Raw genomic sequence first — 19560 nt, forward strand, 5'->3', positions numbered from 1 at the left:
GATTTTCATTCATGAAAATCATATCAATTGATTATATCATCTATTCCAATTTATAGGCCAAGAACCATTAATTGTTATTTACTGCCTCTCTCAAGTGCCGAGTAAATGTTATTATTCTAATGCTAATTTCGATATCTCTATCAGAAATCAAACAAAATAATTTAATCAAGTTCTATGGTTCTCTTTCAATGACCTCAAAGGAACTTGTAAGCCTCTCGAACTCTACAAAAAACCTAGGTTGTGTTTTCATATGATCCTATTCAAAATCGCCTCTCTCGAGTGCCAGATTTCAAATAAATATAACAATTCAATTATTGATAAAGTAATTGAAAAACAATCAAAGCAGGAATAGACAAATAAATTGTTAAGAACAAATAATATTAGGCAAAATAATAGTCAAAACATGAAACTCCAATCAAGATCCGTCAATCTCTAGAAACAACTAATAAGTTTATAATGAAATAATTAAACACATAGACATATTCAAAAATCTCATAATAAATCAATGCAGATAATAAAAATCACAGTCTGTCCCCAAATGAATTTCCTCTGTCGTGTGATTCGATTATCCTTTGTCGTTCGCTCCCACGTCTCAAATCTGTGTCCCAAGCCTACTTGAATGCGTAGTTGTGTGTGGTTATGTTGTTTTCTGCTTGTTGTGTCTGTGTTGTGCGGCTCCCTTGTGTGATGCTTGCGTTCTCCCCCTCTTCTAGTTCCGATTATTCTCTTTTATATGTCCTTAAAGCATGTCGAATAAAGCCTGTTAAATCGAGACTTTTAGGATTTCAAAATTATGTTGGTTTTTCGTACAGACGGCGCTGGGGCGCTAGTATCGGGCACTGGGGCGCTGATCGGCATAAAAAATTCTCTGAAAAAAAAAGTCGGACGCTGGAGCGCTGGTTTTATGGCACTGGGGCGCTGCAGCTTGTGTACAGCGCGCAACATTCTTGAAAAAATCATATCCGGAGTTCTAGCCGTCGGATCGAGCTGAAATTTTGATAGAAGCTTCAAAACATCCTAAAATTTATTATGAAAGGTGGAGATTGGATCTCGTCTATAAAAAATTCCCAGTAAGTTTCTGAAGTTGTTGCTCTATAATTCATCATTCCCCTTCTTTTCGCTACTTTTCTTCTAATCCTTGCATCTCACCAAAACAAAAACAAATATGCATAAAATCTACTCGATACATGACAAAATCCAAGTTAAATCATATATAAATTAAGTGCATAAATTGCACTTATCAAATTTCCTCAAACATAGACTTTTGCTAGTCTCGAGAAAAACAATAATTAGCAATATAGTCGACCTCCAAATTTTTACATACACATGTCAGCTAATTTTTTCAAGAGTTCTCGTGTGTGTGTGATTCACCAATCTTGTCTATTCTCCTCGCTTTCGATACACTAGTGCAACAAGTTTTTTTTCATAGAATCATCAACTCCGCTCTCTAGTTTCAAAACAATCTCCACCATGTTCAACTTCTACTCACTAAGATCAAAAGGACTTTTCAAGTTATATCAAAGATTTTTCATAACATCGCTGTATTTTGCACCCAATTTTATTTTAGCTCCATAAATTACCCGCAAACTTAGCTATAACTAAAGATAGGATTCGGATTTTAATCCACTCGTCTATAGCCCGGATGGAGCATAAAACCCATTTTGTCCGCAAACTTAGCCATGGATTGGTGATTAAAATTTCAATCCCTTTCCATGCCCGGATGGAGTTTGTTTTAACAAAAATTTTCTATGTTGCTTTGACAACTTTTCAGCATTCAATAAAAATTTTTCCTAAATCATTTATAAGCTTGTAGAAGTCTACCTTGGTTTTAAGTATAAATCACCAAAGTTAAGAATCAAATCATCCAATTCACTCACAATATCACAAAGTTTCTCTAATCACTAGGTTCTAGACAATCAAGGCATAGTGCATATGGGTGAGAACTCAAGATTAAATATAGCTAACATTGACATTTTTAACACCAAAAATTATTTTCATCATAGGCCAAAACAAGTACCCATCATGTATTCAACTCAAACTAACTGATAAAAATTTTTCAAAATGTTTAAACACCCCCCCTAAACTTAAAATGTGCATTGTACTCAATGTAAAATAAACAAATTAAATTGAAGAGGAATACACGTACCTGTGACAATGACCATCAGTAGTCGTCATCTTTTTCACCGTCATTTGCAGCGAATTGGGGTATAGTAGGGGTAACACCACCAAACTTCATCTCTACACAACCTAAAAAAAATGACAAGGGACAAAAATTTAAGAAGTAAATACATAAAAATCAAATAAACATAATAAATAAATAATAAAAAAAAACTCTTGGGTTGCCTCCCAAGCAGCGCTTAGTTTATAGTCCTCAGCCCGACTGCGTTTGCACTTTCAAAACTTTAAGATCTGTGAATAAACTGCAGACATAGACAAAATAAAATAAATTAATCCAAAAAAATGATAATAATAAATAGACAATAAAAATAAAAATTTTAAATCAAAATCAAGATCACTCGGTAACAGTATTAGTGCACAATAAATTGAATCAATCCCCGGCAACGGCGCCAAAAACTTGTTGCGTATTTTTGTGCCCGCAAGTGCACGGTGTCAAGTTTTAATATATGATGAGTAGAGTATCGTTCCCACGAGGATTGAAAATTTATATTAACCCAAAGTCCTGTAATTAAAATAATCTCAACTTTGTTTAGAAAATCAAAGTTTAAAATTTAATAAACTAAAATAAAATAAAATAAAGAATCCAGAATTTTAAGGATGGCTTTGGGTACACGATCTGAGACGAGTTCTAGATACAAGATATCACTCGATTTTCATTCATGCAAATCATATCAATTGATTATATCATCTATTCCAATTTATAGGCCAAGAACCCTTAATTGTTATTTACTGTCCTTCTCAAGTGCCGAGTAAATATTATTATTCTAATGCTAATTTCGATATCTCTATCAGAAATGAAACAACAAAATAATTTAATCAAGTTCTATGGTTCTCTTTCAATGACCTCAAAGGAACTTGTAAGCCTTTCGAACTCTACAAAAAACCTAGGTTGTGTTTTCATATGATCCTATTCAAAATCGCCTCTCTCGAGTGCCAGATTTCAAATAAATATAAAAATTCAATTATTGATAAAGTAATTGAAAGACAATCAAATCAGGAATACACAAATAAATTGTTAAGAACAAATAATATTAGACAAAATAATAGTCAAAACATGAAACTCCAATCAAGATCCGTCAATCTCTAGAAACAACTAATAAGTTTATAATGAAATAATTAAACACATAGACATATTCAAAAATCTCATAATAAATCAATGCAGATAATAAAAATCACAGTCTGTCCCCAGATGAATTTCCTCTGTCGTGTGATTCGATTATCCCTTGTCGTTCGCTCCCACGTCTCAAATCCGTGTCCCAAGCCTACTTGAATGCGTAGTTGTTTGTGGTTCTGTTGTTTTCCGCTTGTTGTGTCTGTGTTATGCGGCTCCCTTGTGTGATGCGTGTGTTCTCCCCCTCTTCTAGGTCCGATTATTCTCTTGTATATGTCCTTGAAGCCCGTCGAATAAAGCCCGTGAAATCGAGACTTTTAGGATTTCAAAATTATGTTGGTTTTTCGTACAGACGCCGCTGGAGCGCTAGTATCTGGCGCTGGGGCACTGATCGGCATAAACAATTCTCGGAAAAAAAAAGTCTGGCGCTGAAGCGCTGGTTTTATGGCGCTGGGGCGCTGCAGCTTGTGTCCAGCGCGCAACATTCTTGAAAAAATCATATCCTAATTCTAGCCATTAGATCAAGCTGAAATTTTGACAGAAGCTTCAAAACATCCTAAACTTTATTATGAACGGTGGAGATTGGATTTCGATGTATAAAAAATTCCCAATAAGTTTCTGAAGTTGCTGCTTTATAATTCATCATTCCCCCTCTTTTCGCTACTTTTCTTCTAATCCTTGCATCTCACCAAAACAAAAACAAATATGCATAAAATCCACTCGATACATGACAAAATCCAGCATCAAGAAGCGAACCAGCAGGATTTAGCACATCACGAGTGCTCTGTGTTCGCAAAAGAAGCTTGCATCGTAGTAACCCCTCAGCATAACGTGGCTCCATGAGAGCTAAACCTGAAGGAAGGTTGCGACGAACGGTCTCTAAGAGAAACCATATTCACATACCCCTTGCTATCACTCTGCTTCTATATCGGTTTTTCCTTATCTCAAACTCTAACTCATCCATGTTAATGTTTGAATTTGTGATATTGTGATTGAACTAATTTTTCTCGTTGCATGGTAACATATTTATAGACAAGAAAAGCAGAAGGCTAAAGGTTTAGTAGATCAACAGTCACCTACACCGAATCGTCGTTTATATCTTCAAAAGATATTCGTACAGACTTCTGATAAACCTACTTTATCGATAATAGTGCACCTTGCATTTAATATGTAGTGACCCTTACCCGGATCACCTACTAACAAAACTTAGGCATGCAATTAACTTAATAAAACAGGTATCAGAATAATCTTGCGAAAACCATAATCATTATACAATCCCAAGTAAAGGAATCTATAATTTGTCCAAATAATATACAACCAAATTGAATAGCTGTATCAACCTCAAAACAACAGAAATAAAACCTATACGAAGCTCCAGCTGGTCAACCACTGACTAGCCCCTCCTGGATCCACCCGCCTCGTCCAATCGCAAACCTGCCCCATGGAATAGGGTGTCCAGAAACACAGAGTACGAGACGTGATCATAAGACGTTCAGTACGAGAGTATGAGTATACATGCATGCAAAGTGAACTCCCTAAAAACTCGAGGTCAAGGATCAGATAACAGAGACAGAACGGGCCCTGGTATGTAGCACGCTGTGCCGTCGCTTCAGGAGGTGGCTCCCATACCAAATACCAGTGGATTTACCGGACCCAAAGCCATGGAAGTTCATCCACTAACAGGATAGGGTACAACCCTACTAACAGACATCTCGAAGGATATAGCTCAGTATGCAAATGAATGCAGCATAAATCAATGACATATAAACCATGCAGTCACATAATACATGCATACTCAGTCAGGATATATCGAACAGTACTTCCGTACCTCAAAACAGTGCAAGCTCAACTCTAGGTCCACGCCTATAGTCTGCTCTACACTGCCAAATGATACTACTATCATTAAAGTGCTCTAAAAGCCTTAGCTAAGCTATTGCATACTCCTAAATATTTATAAGAAGCAAAAGCTATACCTTCGTCCGTCGTTAGCCCTTTGATGTCGATGCCTCCAGAACTTGGGCACAACTCCGCTACGACTATCGAACGCCTCGACGACTCCCGGGTCAAGCCTAGGAAGACTAGAACTACTCAAATATGCCTGGAATAGAGAGGGATTCTCGGAATTGGCAAATGAAAGTGAAGCCTCGGCCTTCTATTTATAAACAACGATCGGAGCTTCCGATCCTCGATCGGAACGTCCGAACCTAGATCGGAACGTCCGATCCTGCCATCGGAGCTTCCGAAGATCCTTATCTGCCACATGTCAAAATATCACTTGTTGACTTCGGATAGGGGTGATCGGAGCTTCCGATCCTGATCGGAGCTTCCGATCTAGCCACACACTTCATGCCTGACGTAATATGATCGGAGCTTCCGATCCTGCATCGGAGCTTCCGATCCAGTTCGGAACTTTCGAACTCGCCTTTGGAGCTTCCGAACTCTATCCAAGTGATTATGATTAATTCCTTGATTACTGATTTTGGTTACGGGCTACTACATTCTCCCCCACTTAAGATATTTCGTCCTCGAAATCAGATCTTAAGTACTGAATGTAATACAAAAATCAGAAACATTCTTTATTCAAATCAAACGTTTACAGAGTTTGTAACTGAATACAACTTAAGAATGAAATCAAAACAACTCAAGATGGTCTTCACGCATCCTGTCCTCAAGCTCCCAAGTAGCTTCCTCAGTGCCTCGGCGCTGCCACTGAACTAAAACCAAAGGAATGACTTTGTTCCGTAAAACCTTATCCTTATAATCAGGATACGAATAGGTTTCTCAACATAGGTCAAATCCTTGTTCACCTGAACCTCAGACCGCTGCAGAATATGAGATTCATCCGCCACATACCGTCGCAACAGAGATACGTGGAACACGTCGTGAATACTGGATAGATGCGGTGGCAAAGCTAGTCGATAAGCCAAATCGCCAATGCTCTCCAAGATCTCAAACGGACCGATAAACCTGGGAGATAACTTGCCCTTAAGGCCAAATCTGAGAATCTTGCGGAAAGGTGACACTATCACAAACACTTTCTCCCCGACATCGAACTGCAATGGCCTACTCTTGGTATTAGCATAGCTGGCCTGACGATCCTGTGCAGTCTTAATCTGTTTCTTGATCTGATCAACAATGTCTATCGCCTGCTGGATAAACTCCGGTCCCTTAGCCTGTCTCTCCCCCACTTCTTCCCAGAAGAGTGGAGTACGACAACGTTGTCCGTACAACGCCTCAAAAGGTGCCATACCAATACTAGTATGATAGCTGTTGTTGTACGCGAACTTGATCAATGGCAAATGATCCTGCCAGGCTGAACCAAAATCCATGACGCACGCTCTAAGCATATCCTCCAAAGTACGGATAGTGCGCTCTTACTGACCATCAGTCTCTGGATGATAGGCAGTACTCAAACTGAGAGTAGTACCCATCGCACGCTGAACACTCCCCCAGAATCTAGAAGTAAACCTGGGGTCCCGATCGCTGACAATGCTCACAGGCACTCCATGAAGTCGAACGATCTCCTGAATGTACAGCCGAGCCATACGATCCACGTTGTACTCCCGGCTATAGGCAATGAAATGCGCTGACTTGGTGAGTCGGTCCACCACAACCCAGATAGCATCACAGTTCCTCGGGGACACCGGCAAATGGGTCACAAAGTACATTGTGATAAACTCCCATTTCCATTCAGGAATATGCAGACTGTGAAGCAATCCTCCAGGTCTTCGATGTTCCGCCTTGACCTGCTGACACACCAAACATCTCGAAACAAACTGATAAACACTGCGTTTCATTCCTTTTCACCAGAAACGAGTACGTAGATCGTTGTACATCTTGTTGCTCCCAGGATGAATACTCAACTTAGTGCGATGTGCCTGAGACAAAATCTCCTCTCGCAACTCTTCATCCTGCGGAATCACAAGCCTACCTGACAAACACAGAAAGCCATCTGACTGATAATGAAATCCAGACGAGCTACCCTCGTTAGCTAGATGAGCTAAACGCTGGGTCTTCGAATCAGACATCTGAGCATCTCGAATTTGCGAATACAAAGCTGGCTCAGATAATATCGCAAACATCTGGATACTCTGCATACCTTTCTTATGCTTGAAGGTATAACCTGAAGTACAACAGTCACTGATCGCACTAGACATCGAACAAGTTTGAAGTGCGGATATTCGCACCTTGCGACTCAAAGCATCAGTAATTTGTCCAAATAATATACAACCAAATCAAATAGCTGTATCAACCTCAAAACAACACAAATAAAACCTAGACGAAGCTCCAGCTGGTCAACCACTGACTAGCCCCTCCTGGATCCACCCGCCTCGTCCAATCGCAAACCTGTCCCATGGAATAGGGTGTCCAGAAACACAGAGTACGAGACGTGAGCATAAGACGCTCAGTACGAGAGTATGAGTATACATGCATGCAAAGTGAACTCCCTAAAAACTCGAGGTCAAGGATCAGATAACAGAGACAGACCGGGCCCTGGTATGTAGCACGTTGTCCCGTCACTTCAGGAGGTGGCTCCCATACCAAATACCAGTGGATTTACCGGACCCAAAGTCATGGAAGTCCATCCAATAACAGGATAGGGTACAACCCTACTAACAGATATCTCGAAGGAGATAGCTCAGTATGCAAATGAATGCAGCATAAATCAATGACATATAAACCATGCAGTCACATAATACATGCATAATCAGTCAGGATATCTCGAACAGTACTTCCGTACCTCAAAACAGTGCAAGCTCTACCAACTCTAGGTCCATGTCTATAGTCTGCTCTACACTGCCAAATGATACTACTATCATTAAAGTGCTCTAAAAGCCTTAACTAAGCTACTGCATACTCCTAAATATTTATAGGAAGCAAAAGTTATACCTTCGTCCGTTGTTAGCCCTTTGATGTCGATGCCTCCAGAACTTGGGCACAACTCCGCTACGACTATCGAACGCCTCGACGACTCCCGGGTCAAGCCTATGAAGACTAGAACTACTCAAATATGCCTGGAATAGAGAGGGATTCTCGGAATTGGCAAATGAAAGTGAAGCCTCGGCCTTCTATTTATAGACAACGATCGGAGCTTCCGATCCTCGATCGGAACATCCAAACCTAGATTGGAACGTCCGATCCTGCCATCGGAGCTTCCGAAAATCCTTATCTGCCACGTGTCAAAATATCACTTGTTGACTTCGGATAAGGGTGATGGGAGCTTCCGATCTAGCCACACGTCATGCCTGACGTAATATGATCGGAGCTTCCGATCCTGCATCGGAGCTTCCGATCCAGTTCGGAACTTCCGAACTTGCCTTCGGAGCTTCTGAACTCTATCCAAGTGATTATGATTAATTTCTTGATTACTGATTTTGGTTACGGGCTACTACATTATTAAAGCTTGAAATAGATACATTTAGCGCAGTATATTTCTGTTCACTATATCTCTTAAGCTTATTTTATGATCTCAACTGAAACCTATATTCATGAGTATACGCATCTTTAGTCACATCACATTAATGCTCAACTTTGACAATGAGATTTTATGATACTTATATCCTTAATCTATTTAAGATTGTTGCACTGGGAGCAGATATAGCACATAAAATAATTTCATAGTCATTTCAAGCTCATTACAAAAGAAACTAACATAAGTTTTGCAGGAATTTTAACAGTTACAAAAGAGCCTCGAAGGCTCGTACTGCCTTAGCTATCTCCTTCTCCACTGCAAACTTCCATGAAAACATGAAGAGCGTAAGCTCTCTGGTAGGAGAACGAACAAATCTGATATCCTCCGACCGGATGAGCTCCAGCTCTTTGAGCTCCTTATAGAGCAAGATCAGATACAGACCCTCAGAACTGAAGATCTTCTCCTGAATATTGGACCCCAGCATCTCCTCATAATGTAGCATCTGGACAGCATAATCACTAGCAGAATCTGAAGAACTCGGTGGAAGGACAGCAGAAAAGTGAAGACGCAGCTCTTCTACTGCTTCCCACTCCGCTATGACTCGTTCAAACACTACATCTTCATACTCTCGCTTTCAAACTCGAGTTAACGCAGCGTTAAACTCAGTAGCCAAATCTCCTCCAGGACCCGACATTTTGATCTTTTATATATATATATATATATATATGAGTTTTTGTGAACAATTGATGCCTTACTAATTTGATGATCTTGTATTTATAGGAATAACAAGGAATGTGAAGGGTCGGCAGACATACATCTCGCCTTTCCCTTATCTACTGATACACTCAAAAGTCGCAAATCATGATTACAGGACCTGACAGTGTATCCGAAACGACAACTCCTGATGTCTGACATGAGTAGTATACATACATTGGATATCATGCCAACCGCCTTTATATTTTGATATATTTTATTACTCATCCGTACTTTTGCGCGCACATTTCAATTTGTATTTTCAAAATTCAAATTTTAAATTTTAATGATGTGTATACCACATCGTGGCAATATGAACTCCTAACACCAACATATTTATATTTTTTTTTGCAAAAGCCCAAAAATCAATCCTTTCATTACTTATCTCTTCAAAAACCCTAATTGTATCTCTTAATTTCAGCACTTCACCATATCTATCCAGAAAACATGTTTGGCAATCAATTTTGATGAAGTATACTCCATAAACAACACCGAAATCTCTGCGATATTTCGTATGCTTGAAGCATCTGGACTCCGGAAATTTCTTAGCTCATGCTCGACTATTGATTACATTCTAGTCAAGGAATTCTTTGACTCTGCAGAACTCCATCATGGCAGCATTACTTGTGTCATCAAGGGACGACGTGTGGAATTCAATCAAAGTTTCTTCGGTGAAAAGTTTGCGTTGCCCACCAGTGGTTTGATTAAATGCGCAAACTTACCAGATGGTAATGCAGCTCATTAGGCAACTGAATTCACGTTGGATGGATCACCTATAAATTCAACGGCCTCAAACAAAGCTTGAAGCCAGCTTATCGACTCCTAGCCAACATCGTTGAAAAAACACTTTTGGTCAAAACAGGATCTTATGACAAGACCACTCTCGAGAAATTTCAGTATATGGTCTCCATTGAATCTCAGTTGAACATCAATTGGTCTTCTATTCTCTATTCCACTCTTTGTGAAATGATTCGGGGCAAGGGACAATCCGAAGGCTTCACAGTCCAGATATGCCACATTTTTACGGCCTTGGATGTTGACTTTTCTAAATTTGAGGCATTGCATGTCTTGAAATGACTCAACGCGGTCACCATTCCCTTGTTCATACAAAAGAATCAAGTAACAGCTGATTAGTTGCGAACCATCAAACAAGAAATTGGCGCAGAACAACAGCAAGGCACTATGGGCACTACAGCTCTTCCACAGAAGCGTCCTCGAACCAGCAGACGCACTGTGATCATTGAATCAGATGCAGATGACGATGCCAGTGACAATGCTCCGTTGGTTCAGGTTTTCGGCAGTTTCTCTCCTCCTCCAAGGAAGAAAACAACACTCAAGCCATCTCAACCGAAACCCAAAAGGATAAAGTTGTTGTCAATGGTTCACACACCGCCCTCTCAAGTCACAAAGACAACCATAGCAGTCTCAGCCTCTATGAATCTAGTTGCTCAAAAAGTCTCGACTTCTCAGCTGATATCCAAGCCAACTGAAAGTGCCACTGTTGCACTTGCACCAATATCGGTTGCAGTCTCCTCTCCGTCAATTGATGCAGTACTCACCTCCACTGACCCCATCATCAACTCCCAAGCTTCTCTATCCAAAGGAATCACTCTCACTGAGCCATTAATTTCAGCTATCGGCAACAACACCATGACTGATATTCAAGGAAAAGGCAAAGGCATTTCGTACCTCCTCCAAAAGCTCCATATGTAGCCAAAATGGAAGTACAACTCATCATCTATGGAATACTCAAAGTATTTCGCTTCAAACTAATAGAATTTGATGAGTGGGTCAACTATTGTCTCAACGTTTCATACACTCAGATTTTGAACGAGGACAAGCTAGAATACCTCTCCAAATTAGAGGATAAAATGTTCATTCTCACAGCTACCCCACATCTTGAGACCGCCCTCAGGGGACATAAATTGGTAGATGTCCAACTACGTGATAGCCTCGCTCGCTACATTCTCTCCCAAAGAGAACAAAATTTTCAACCAATGAGCAAAACTGCCAAAGATAATAGTGAAGTCATTTTGCGTCTCAAACAGTCAGTTGATGTTACTGACACATTTTTACGAGAATATTGGCTGAAGCACTACATTCCTCAACCGACCGCCGAATACATTCAAATGTATCTTGCAGAAGTTACAGCGATGATTCCAACTCTGGATTCTCATGATAACTCAGAACCACCTGACTTCATCTTCACTTCAGAGGAACAAGAATTCATTGCAGCTCAAGATGAATCTCCTTTGGGGTATTCATCATTTGTCTCTAACCCTGAGGAACCAACAACATCATGTCATCCTACTGCTTCCGAACCATGACCGATCTCACCAATCACAACTATTGCAGATGATTCTCTCCTTGAGATTCCACTCACCTCTGTTTCGGACGTTCTAAAGTCCTTATCCGATTTGGATGAAGTTCAGATTACATCCTCACCTCATGAGATGCACTCTGCTGATTCTTCTCCAAAAACGAATATTGAAGACACTCATCCTACTAGTACAGTCAGTCATGTTGATCAGGAGATCAGGGTAATTGCACCCTATGCCTTGAACAACACCACCATACCTGATGAAAACATAATCTCCTCCCCTGTTACAACTCTTGCAGACGCTCAAGCATTTACAATCGATGCCTCAGAAGCTAACATTGACAAACTTGCCTCAGCATCTATTGTTGAACAAGAATCTTCGACTTATGCTCTGGAATGAATTATAGAAGATCTTCGCTCTACGACGCAGAGCCTTAGCAATCGCATTCAAGGGCAAGATGCTGGTATTGAGAGCTCTAGATCTGCCATCATGTCTCTCCTTAATAGCTTATATTCTGAGATTGGCAGATGCACTACTGAATCAAAAAACCACAAGGAACGCAATATTCGCGCCATGGATACTGTTGCAGAACAAGTGTCACAAACTATTCGTCGCATGAATGAGCACACCACAGCAAAGATCTCAATTCTTCAAGATGACTTGACTGATCATATTGACTCTTGTATTGACTCCTTTCAAGACACTATTGGTGCAAAACTTGGAGAGATTATCTCTCATCTTAACCGTGGGGATGTAAAAAAGGGAAAATATCCAGAAAATCAGTTGACACTGAACGAAAAAAGCGAGATGCTCCACAACACATGCAATAGTGATTTATAAGGTATATTTATCACATTTCAGCAACGTAGGTGTAATAGGTTTTTATTGCGTTTTTGTCAATGATTGCTTGTAACATGTTATGTATCAATGCAATTCATTTTCGCAATGAATTCATCTCGTAAATTTTCTTTGTATTGATTTTTGGGGCCTAGGTTTTGTCAACACCAAAAAGGGAGAAATTTTTGAATCCTAAATTTTGGTGATAACAAAACAACACTTCATTGTTATAGTTCGGCCGTCGTTTATGTGTATAACATGTGACAAATAGAAATCTACCGACTTCAACATATCAACTGACAATGGAAGATATCGACTGGAATATGCAGTACCAGCTGATCTAAGCATGTCAACCGTTATCTGTCAACTGAGCTAAGCACATCAACCGAATAGTGCTCAACTGATCTGGGCTGAATTCATTAGTGCTAAATATCTGCCGAATTCAAAGAGTCACGAATCCCTAGTATCGGATAGTTGACAAGACAACTTAAATGCAAAAGACGGAGCATTTAAGGAGTCGTCTGATAAAGTGAGAAAAACCATAATTAGCATTTAATGCCGAGACACATTGAATAGACAATTTAAGGCATTCCGAGTACAGATACTCCAAAAGATAAAGTCATATTTCACAAATCAAAAAATGATATCTGACACTCAGGACGTTTCTTACCATTGACAGAAAGAAAAAGACATTGGAAAAACTGATATAAATATCAAAGCTCGCCAAGAAGAAACAGAGCTACGTTTATACGAAGATTTACATACTTGAGCACTTGACATTACTCTGAACACTCGAATGCTCGTTTAACCCTTCTCATCCAAAGCACATCTGATCTATCAAGAGATCTACTCAAGGGTTACTCAGATCTAAGCTGTTGTTTGAAGAACATTCATCGTTACAAGGATTTGAGATTCCAAGCTATCAAGCAGTTTAGACGTTCATCATCATCAACTGAAGAAAAGTTTGATAATAACTTGAGATCTTATCAGTGTAAATCTAGGAGTTCCATCTTAGGCAATTGATAAGTCCTAACTTGGATCGGGTGTATTACAAGACGTTGTGATAACCAAAATCTTCTAGTGTATCCTTCCCGTGAGAAAAAAAAGGGTGACGTAGGAGATTGATCTCCGAACATCCATAAACATATCTGTGTTCATTTACATTACTGCATTTCACCACTTTCCTTCTTTACCACCTAGTCTAGTGAGAACTGTTTTCGCACTACTCTAGTAGTTCTTATTTATCTAGGAAGCTAAAAGAAAAATTGGTTGAGTAGACTAACATTTGCTCAATCACCGTGTTTTTAAAAGAAAAATCTATAAGTATGTATTCACCCCCGCCCCCCCCCCCCCCTCCTCCCTCTACACACACACACACACACACGATCCCCAACAGATTTTTTCATGCTTTTTTCCAAAGCAAAGATTTTTGCTCACGCTTCATGCTTAATCGCACTTAAACGATGCTTTTTTGCGCTTTTTAGAACACTGGTCTTAATCGTAAGCGAAGTAAAATTTTTTACAAGATAAACAAAAAATATAAGAGAAATTAAACATATGATGTTTTCTGGAAAACAAGAAATTAATAACAAAGTGAAAATTTTCCAACTAGTCACAAAGATTATAAAAAACAAATTTAATTTAGAGATATATATGTATTATTTAATTTTATAATTGAAAATAAGTATCGGATTAATTTTTAGAAAACTACGGTGGTCAAATGAGGGTAAAAAATAAAAGAACAAAGAAATTATAAAATAAATTGAGAGTGGGACAAGTGTCAAAAAAACAAATGGCTTAGGGTATTACCTTTTTGCCAGGGTCGAACGAACCCAACTTTATTCTCTTTTTGTAATCACCCAAAGCTTCATCATCAATATCCAATATTTTTTTGCTTTCTCTTGCTTTTGGGAGTGACACTTTCTTCCTTGAGCAATTTTTTGTTGTTTCGCGCTTTCGCTTTGTTGGTTTTCTCCAACTTTTTAGGCTCCTTCTCAATTCCATCAACTATCACATAAAATATTTTGTTATTTGTATCCATTGATTCTCCCATCATAAACAAAAATTTGTAGTTATCTTTGACCACATCATCCAATGGATCAACAACCTTTTCTTTATTCGAGCTAAGCTGCATCATTTATCAAACAAGCAACACATAAAAAATATGTTTACTTTATATAATTGTAAATGAATATTTTACAAAGTAATTATATCTGCTAGATAATGTGAACATTTTTTTGGATGTTGATGTAGTCCTTGAATAGGATGTCCAATGAACATTGCTACAACATCGTCGATGATTATGATTCTAGCAACATCATCTCCATTATCCACCAACAATGATATTTTATATATTGAAATAAAATTATCGATTAATTAATTTTTGTGTTTGTATATAAAGCTTTATGATTATAATAATATATATGAAGTACAATACCGTGGGACTATCTTTATCTTTAACTTTTTGCAGTTCAAACAAATAAGACCATTCATCTTCTCTGTGGCTAGGTTGAAGCAATGATCGCATGCTTCATACCAAATTGATAATCTATTTTCTATTTCCTTTATTCTACTTTTAAAAAAGTAATATAAATTCAACATTCAAAGAAAATTGTATCAACTTAATTCATTTTAATTGTGTAAATATTATTCGCATCATATGTAAATAACTTCTGGTAATTATATTTTTGAATCATTTAGAATGGAAACAGTTGTATTATATTTATATTAATTTATAAAGAATTGTCCAAACCTATGTGAAACTCCCTTTTTTGTTGAGCATATCTTTTGTCGTCACCCTTGTTGCGATTTTGAACATCTTCTCGGTCCAAGCTGTTTAGATGCTTTTGTCTTTTGTTAACGTCCATCCTATGGTAATGTGTAAAAGCTCAAAAGCAGATTTTGTTGTTTCATTTTCAAAATTAATTCGGTGCGATAGTTAATTTAAAAAATGTGAATAATATAACCACATGGAGAAAACAGTTTATTCTCAAAGGCAAATAACTTTTTAAAAGGATTACCGTCAATTGATTATTTAAGTAGTTTAATATCATGATTGCATCGAAAGATTAAAAAATAATAAATTTATATTAATATGAACAAAAGATCTAGGATCCACTATAAATTTCTACTTCTACGTAATGGCTTATTAATAGATAGATATCAAAGATATCAATTCAGTAGGCAAAAATTATGTCAATTAAAGTTTTTTTTTTTGAAAAAGGTGAAAAAAATAACAATTCGATCAAAAAAGGTTCATGAAAAATATGCTGGAAAATAATATAATGACTACACGTAACTAAGTTATTAACCTATAATGTTTTTGTGCATGGTGCAAAAGAAGTGATTATGATGATTACACTTCTTGTTATATATATGCATCAATCAGTCTACAACACTTATGTACATTGAATAAATTTATCAAATGCAGTGTAAGTTGATTAAAACATTTGATATATCTGAAAATTAATCATTTACCATGAGTCTATAATTTCTATATCATCACATTGAGGGTTGAAAAAAGACGTTGTAGTTTGAGTAGACCCCAATTGAGAAGTTCCTTAATGATAATATAAAAATTAGTTAGTTTACGAGTATAAGTGTATATATTAATCAATAAATGATTGATTATGTGATAAGAATAATCATGGTATGTTTGCATCTTGAGATTAATGAAAGCAATAATCGGTTTCTCTAATTCCATAAATTTCATCAATTGGCCCTCGTTCACAGCAAAATCATCCCAGATTTTTATCCTAATCAAATTAATTCTACCACAAAACTTTTTTTTTAAATGATCGTTCAATTATTTGAATAATGTATAAAATATAGTTTAAGTACTTACTCTGTATCCAATAATATTATATCTCTTATGTACCCAATTGATCCAATTTCTTTGTTAAATTCATGCAAATATCCAACGTTTTTTTAGTACGCAAATAATATCTGCAGCAGAAGAATATTATTATTAAATATTAAAAGACATGTTCTGTATTTATTGGAAAAAAATTAATCAATGAATTTTTTTATAACTTACGTTGATCTTCATTTTCGCAAAGATCTGATGTTACATCATTGAATCTTGTAAAAGCAAAATGTATCCGAGACAGTGTTAGCTTGTATTGTAACTCTTCGAAAACCGTACCTCGTTTGAAGAATAGTTCAAATTTTGAGTTAAAATTTGGATAATTGTTGTTTATGCATCTGACGAGTGGATTATAGATCATGTAGTTTTTATTTGTCTCAAGTAATACACGAAAATTGTGGATTAGATTTGAGAAAATAAGTTCATAAATAAGTGTTCCCTGCAATAAAAACAAAAGGGAAGCAAATAATAAAATGTGATGGTTAGATATAAAATGCAAAGATATATCAAGTATAATAAAAAAGCAAATCATATATTTTCCAATGCTTAAAATTAAAGCAAGGTTCAATTCATGTAACTGTAAAAGCATGTATATTTGAAACATTTGTTGTAATAGCAAAGTAATTACCTCTTCATCCATGAATATCATTTTTCGTATAGTTTTTCCTACTTTGAGTGAAATTTCGTTACTTTGTCGAAGAACAAATATCTTGAGAGCAATCTTTTTGCCATCGTTTTTTATTTCTTTCAGTGGTGTTTGTTTAAAATTATCCATTGCAGTTATTTTATTGAATCTCTAAAAGCTATTTTTAACATTATATTACTTACAAGACACCAAGTGGGACACCCAAATTGACAAAAAATATTATTATTGGGAAAAAATGAAGCTAGTTGTAACTCACTTGTCTATGCTTCCCAAATAACGAAGCGAACAACCATCCGCAGAGCCTGCAATTCGTGAAGAAAAGAAAAAACAATACAAGCATCAACAAGCATACATTGAAGTTATTTTTTTGGGTCTTATGTGTGAAGCAATTTAACATATATCCACCCCAATAGATAACTTTAAAAAAACGCGAAAATGAAAAAAGAGAAAAATGAAAACAATTCACGAACAACCAGCAACCCAGACAGAAGGATACCAACCATCAAGGGTAAGGAATTGAGAAGCATCGGCACACACGTTAGCAAAACAAACCTGTGAGGAGAAGTGAGAATAATTACAGTAAAGAAAAGAAGAGTTTAGAAGAGTTTAGAGATAGTGAAGAGAAAAGATCGTGGATTTGAGTAAGCATACCTTGAGACGAGTCCAGAAACTCGAGCGGGCTTCCTAGTTCCTGCCACGGACAATTTTCTGTAGAAAGAAAGAAAAGAAGGAGACACGATGAAGTCAATCACGGCAGAATAGGGGCAATAGAAGAGACGTCTAGAAGCAGAAATCGTAGTCAAAGGACCATAATTGAAGAGAAGGAGGTTAATTAATTAATGATGGTGTCAATTAAAAAAGTAAATAATGAAGAGAAGGAGGTTAATTAGGACAAAACACAAATCAAAACCATAGATTTATAGGGGTTATAGATTATAGATAGATTAGAGATTATAGAATATAATAGAATAGATATAGATATAGATTATAGATTATAGATATAGATATAGATATAGATAGAATACATTGATAAACAAGTGAGAAAAACGAGAAATGTCCAATGCAGTGGAAATGCAATCAAACCATTTTAGTGAATTATTATCATCGAAAAAAGTTGTTAGACGCGAAAACCTATCCCAGCAGATCTATCTTTCCACCGTCGTCTAGATATAAGAGCCGGTTATCTGCACAGAGAAAATTCCGCATGAATGGGTGTCAGAGGTGTTGACTTTCCACCTTTGCGTAGATATAAGGGCCAGTTATCTGCACGGAGAAAAGACCCCGTGAATGGGCACCATAAGAGTTTTCCGACGTGACAACTTCGACACTCAAGTTAGAATATGATTACGAAAAGTAAAACCGAAGAGTAATGTGAAAAATGTTTGCAATGTAATTGTCTGTAAGAATGAACCAAACCTGATTATTTATAGTGAACTCTAAGAGAGTCTTACCGTCTATAAAGATTTACTTTTCTAGTTGAATTCAAACTTTCTTCATGATCCAAGATACTTGCTTAAAGATATGATGATATCTTGATATGGAAACAAGATCTTGGTAAATATCTCGCCACTGTCTTGATATCCCTTGTGGTGATCTCGGCGCTATCGAGCCCGATACCCTTCCCTTTCTATTGCATCCCAATCCTCTCATTTTTCCTCCCCTAGCCTTGCTCTTCATCACAGACCCCAGCTACTCGGGTTATCGGCATTTATCGTGCATGGATCGGGCTCCTCCTCGGCGCTACCCCCAATCCTCGATCTCCTATCCGAACCGATCTTCATCGCGCCTGGAACGAGCTCCTCATCAGCTCAACCCTGGGTCCTCGGCCTTCTGGATCGAACCATACCCAGATCGGCCCTTACCCCACCTTTTCCTTCTATCTTGGGTCTACTGCCCCGAGTTTTCTCTTAGCGGGTCTTAGTCGTACACTTACATGTACATCACAAGTCCCCCCACCCCAGTCGGGCTAGAATAGCATTCGTTGACCCGACTGAGGCTAATGGGTCCCAACCCATAACAAATATTTGCAACAGTTGGATAATATTTCCCTCTGACAGGCTGATGTCACGGAGACAGATGTCCTAGGACGATGTCCGAACGACGTAGCTTTTTGTAACACCTCGTTTTTATCTTAAATGAGTTTATTTGAGTTAATTGGAGATTACAGAGTTCAAGAGCCGACTTGATTTTGATCAGGGTCTATTTTGCAAATTTTGGATTTTTCAGGGACTAAAATGCAAATATCGGTTTTATTAGATATTTATAAGGATATTTGACTCATTCTTGCCTCCATATTCATCCCTTGGCCGCCTCCCTACATTGAAGCCGTCCCTTTGAGCTCCCAAGCTTTAGGATTTCAGTCCGAACTCGATCCAGCCATTAGAAATTATTTATGAAGGAAGATTAGCGATCACTACAGCAAGAGCTTCATTTTAT

The 19560-nt window shown here is 37.7% G+C and overlaps 1 protein-coding gene across 1 annotated transcript; it reads right to left on the bottom strand.

Annotated features, from left to right (window-relative positions):
- Positions 1 to 364: 364 nt before the first annotated feature.
- LOC140889109 (uncharacterized) lies at positions 365 to 18905 on the bottom strand. Its single transcript, XM_073296819.1, has 7 exons — positions 18805 to 18905; positions 17776 to 17904; positions 17621 to 17676; positions 17381 to 17426; positions 15366 to 15481; positions 14423 to 14620; positions 365 to 7636 (listed from the first exon to the last, which is right to left on the bottom strand). Exons 1-6 carry the CDS (start codon positions 18903 to 18905, stop codon positions 14487 to 14489), a joined length of 582 nt encoding a protein of 193 aa, XP_073152920.1. The 3' UTR covers positions 365 to 7636; positions 14423 to 14486.
- Between the last annotated feature and the right edge of the window lie 655 nt (positions 18906 to 19560).

This window comes from Henckelia pumila, chromosome 3 (assembly GCF_033568475.1).
Source record: "Henckelia pumila isolate YLH828 chromosome 3, ASM3356847v2, whole genome shotgun sequence".
In the NCBI taxonomy this organism is placed as follows: domain Eukaryota; kingdom Viridiplantae; phylum Streptophyta; class Magnoliopsida; order Lamiales; family Gesneriaceae; genus Henckelia; species Henckelia pumila.

Excerpts from the sequence above, each read along its gene's own strand:
- LOC140889109 (XM_073296819.1), bottom strand. The coding sequence starts at position 18,905 with ATGAAGATCGGTTCGGATAGGAGATCGAGGATTGGGGGTAGCGCCGAG. Across the intron at positions 17,427-17,620 it reads TTCCTTACCCTTGATGGTTG|GCTCTGCGGATGGTTGTTCG; the intron begins GTATCCTTCTGT and ends CACGAATTGCAG. Across the intron at positions 14,621-15,365 it reads AAAAAGGGAGTTTCACATAG|TTGATGGAATTGAGAAGGAG; the intron begins GTTTGGACAATT and ends TTTATGTGATAG.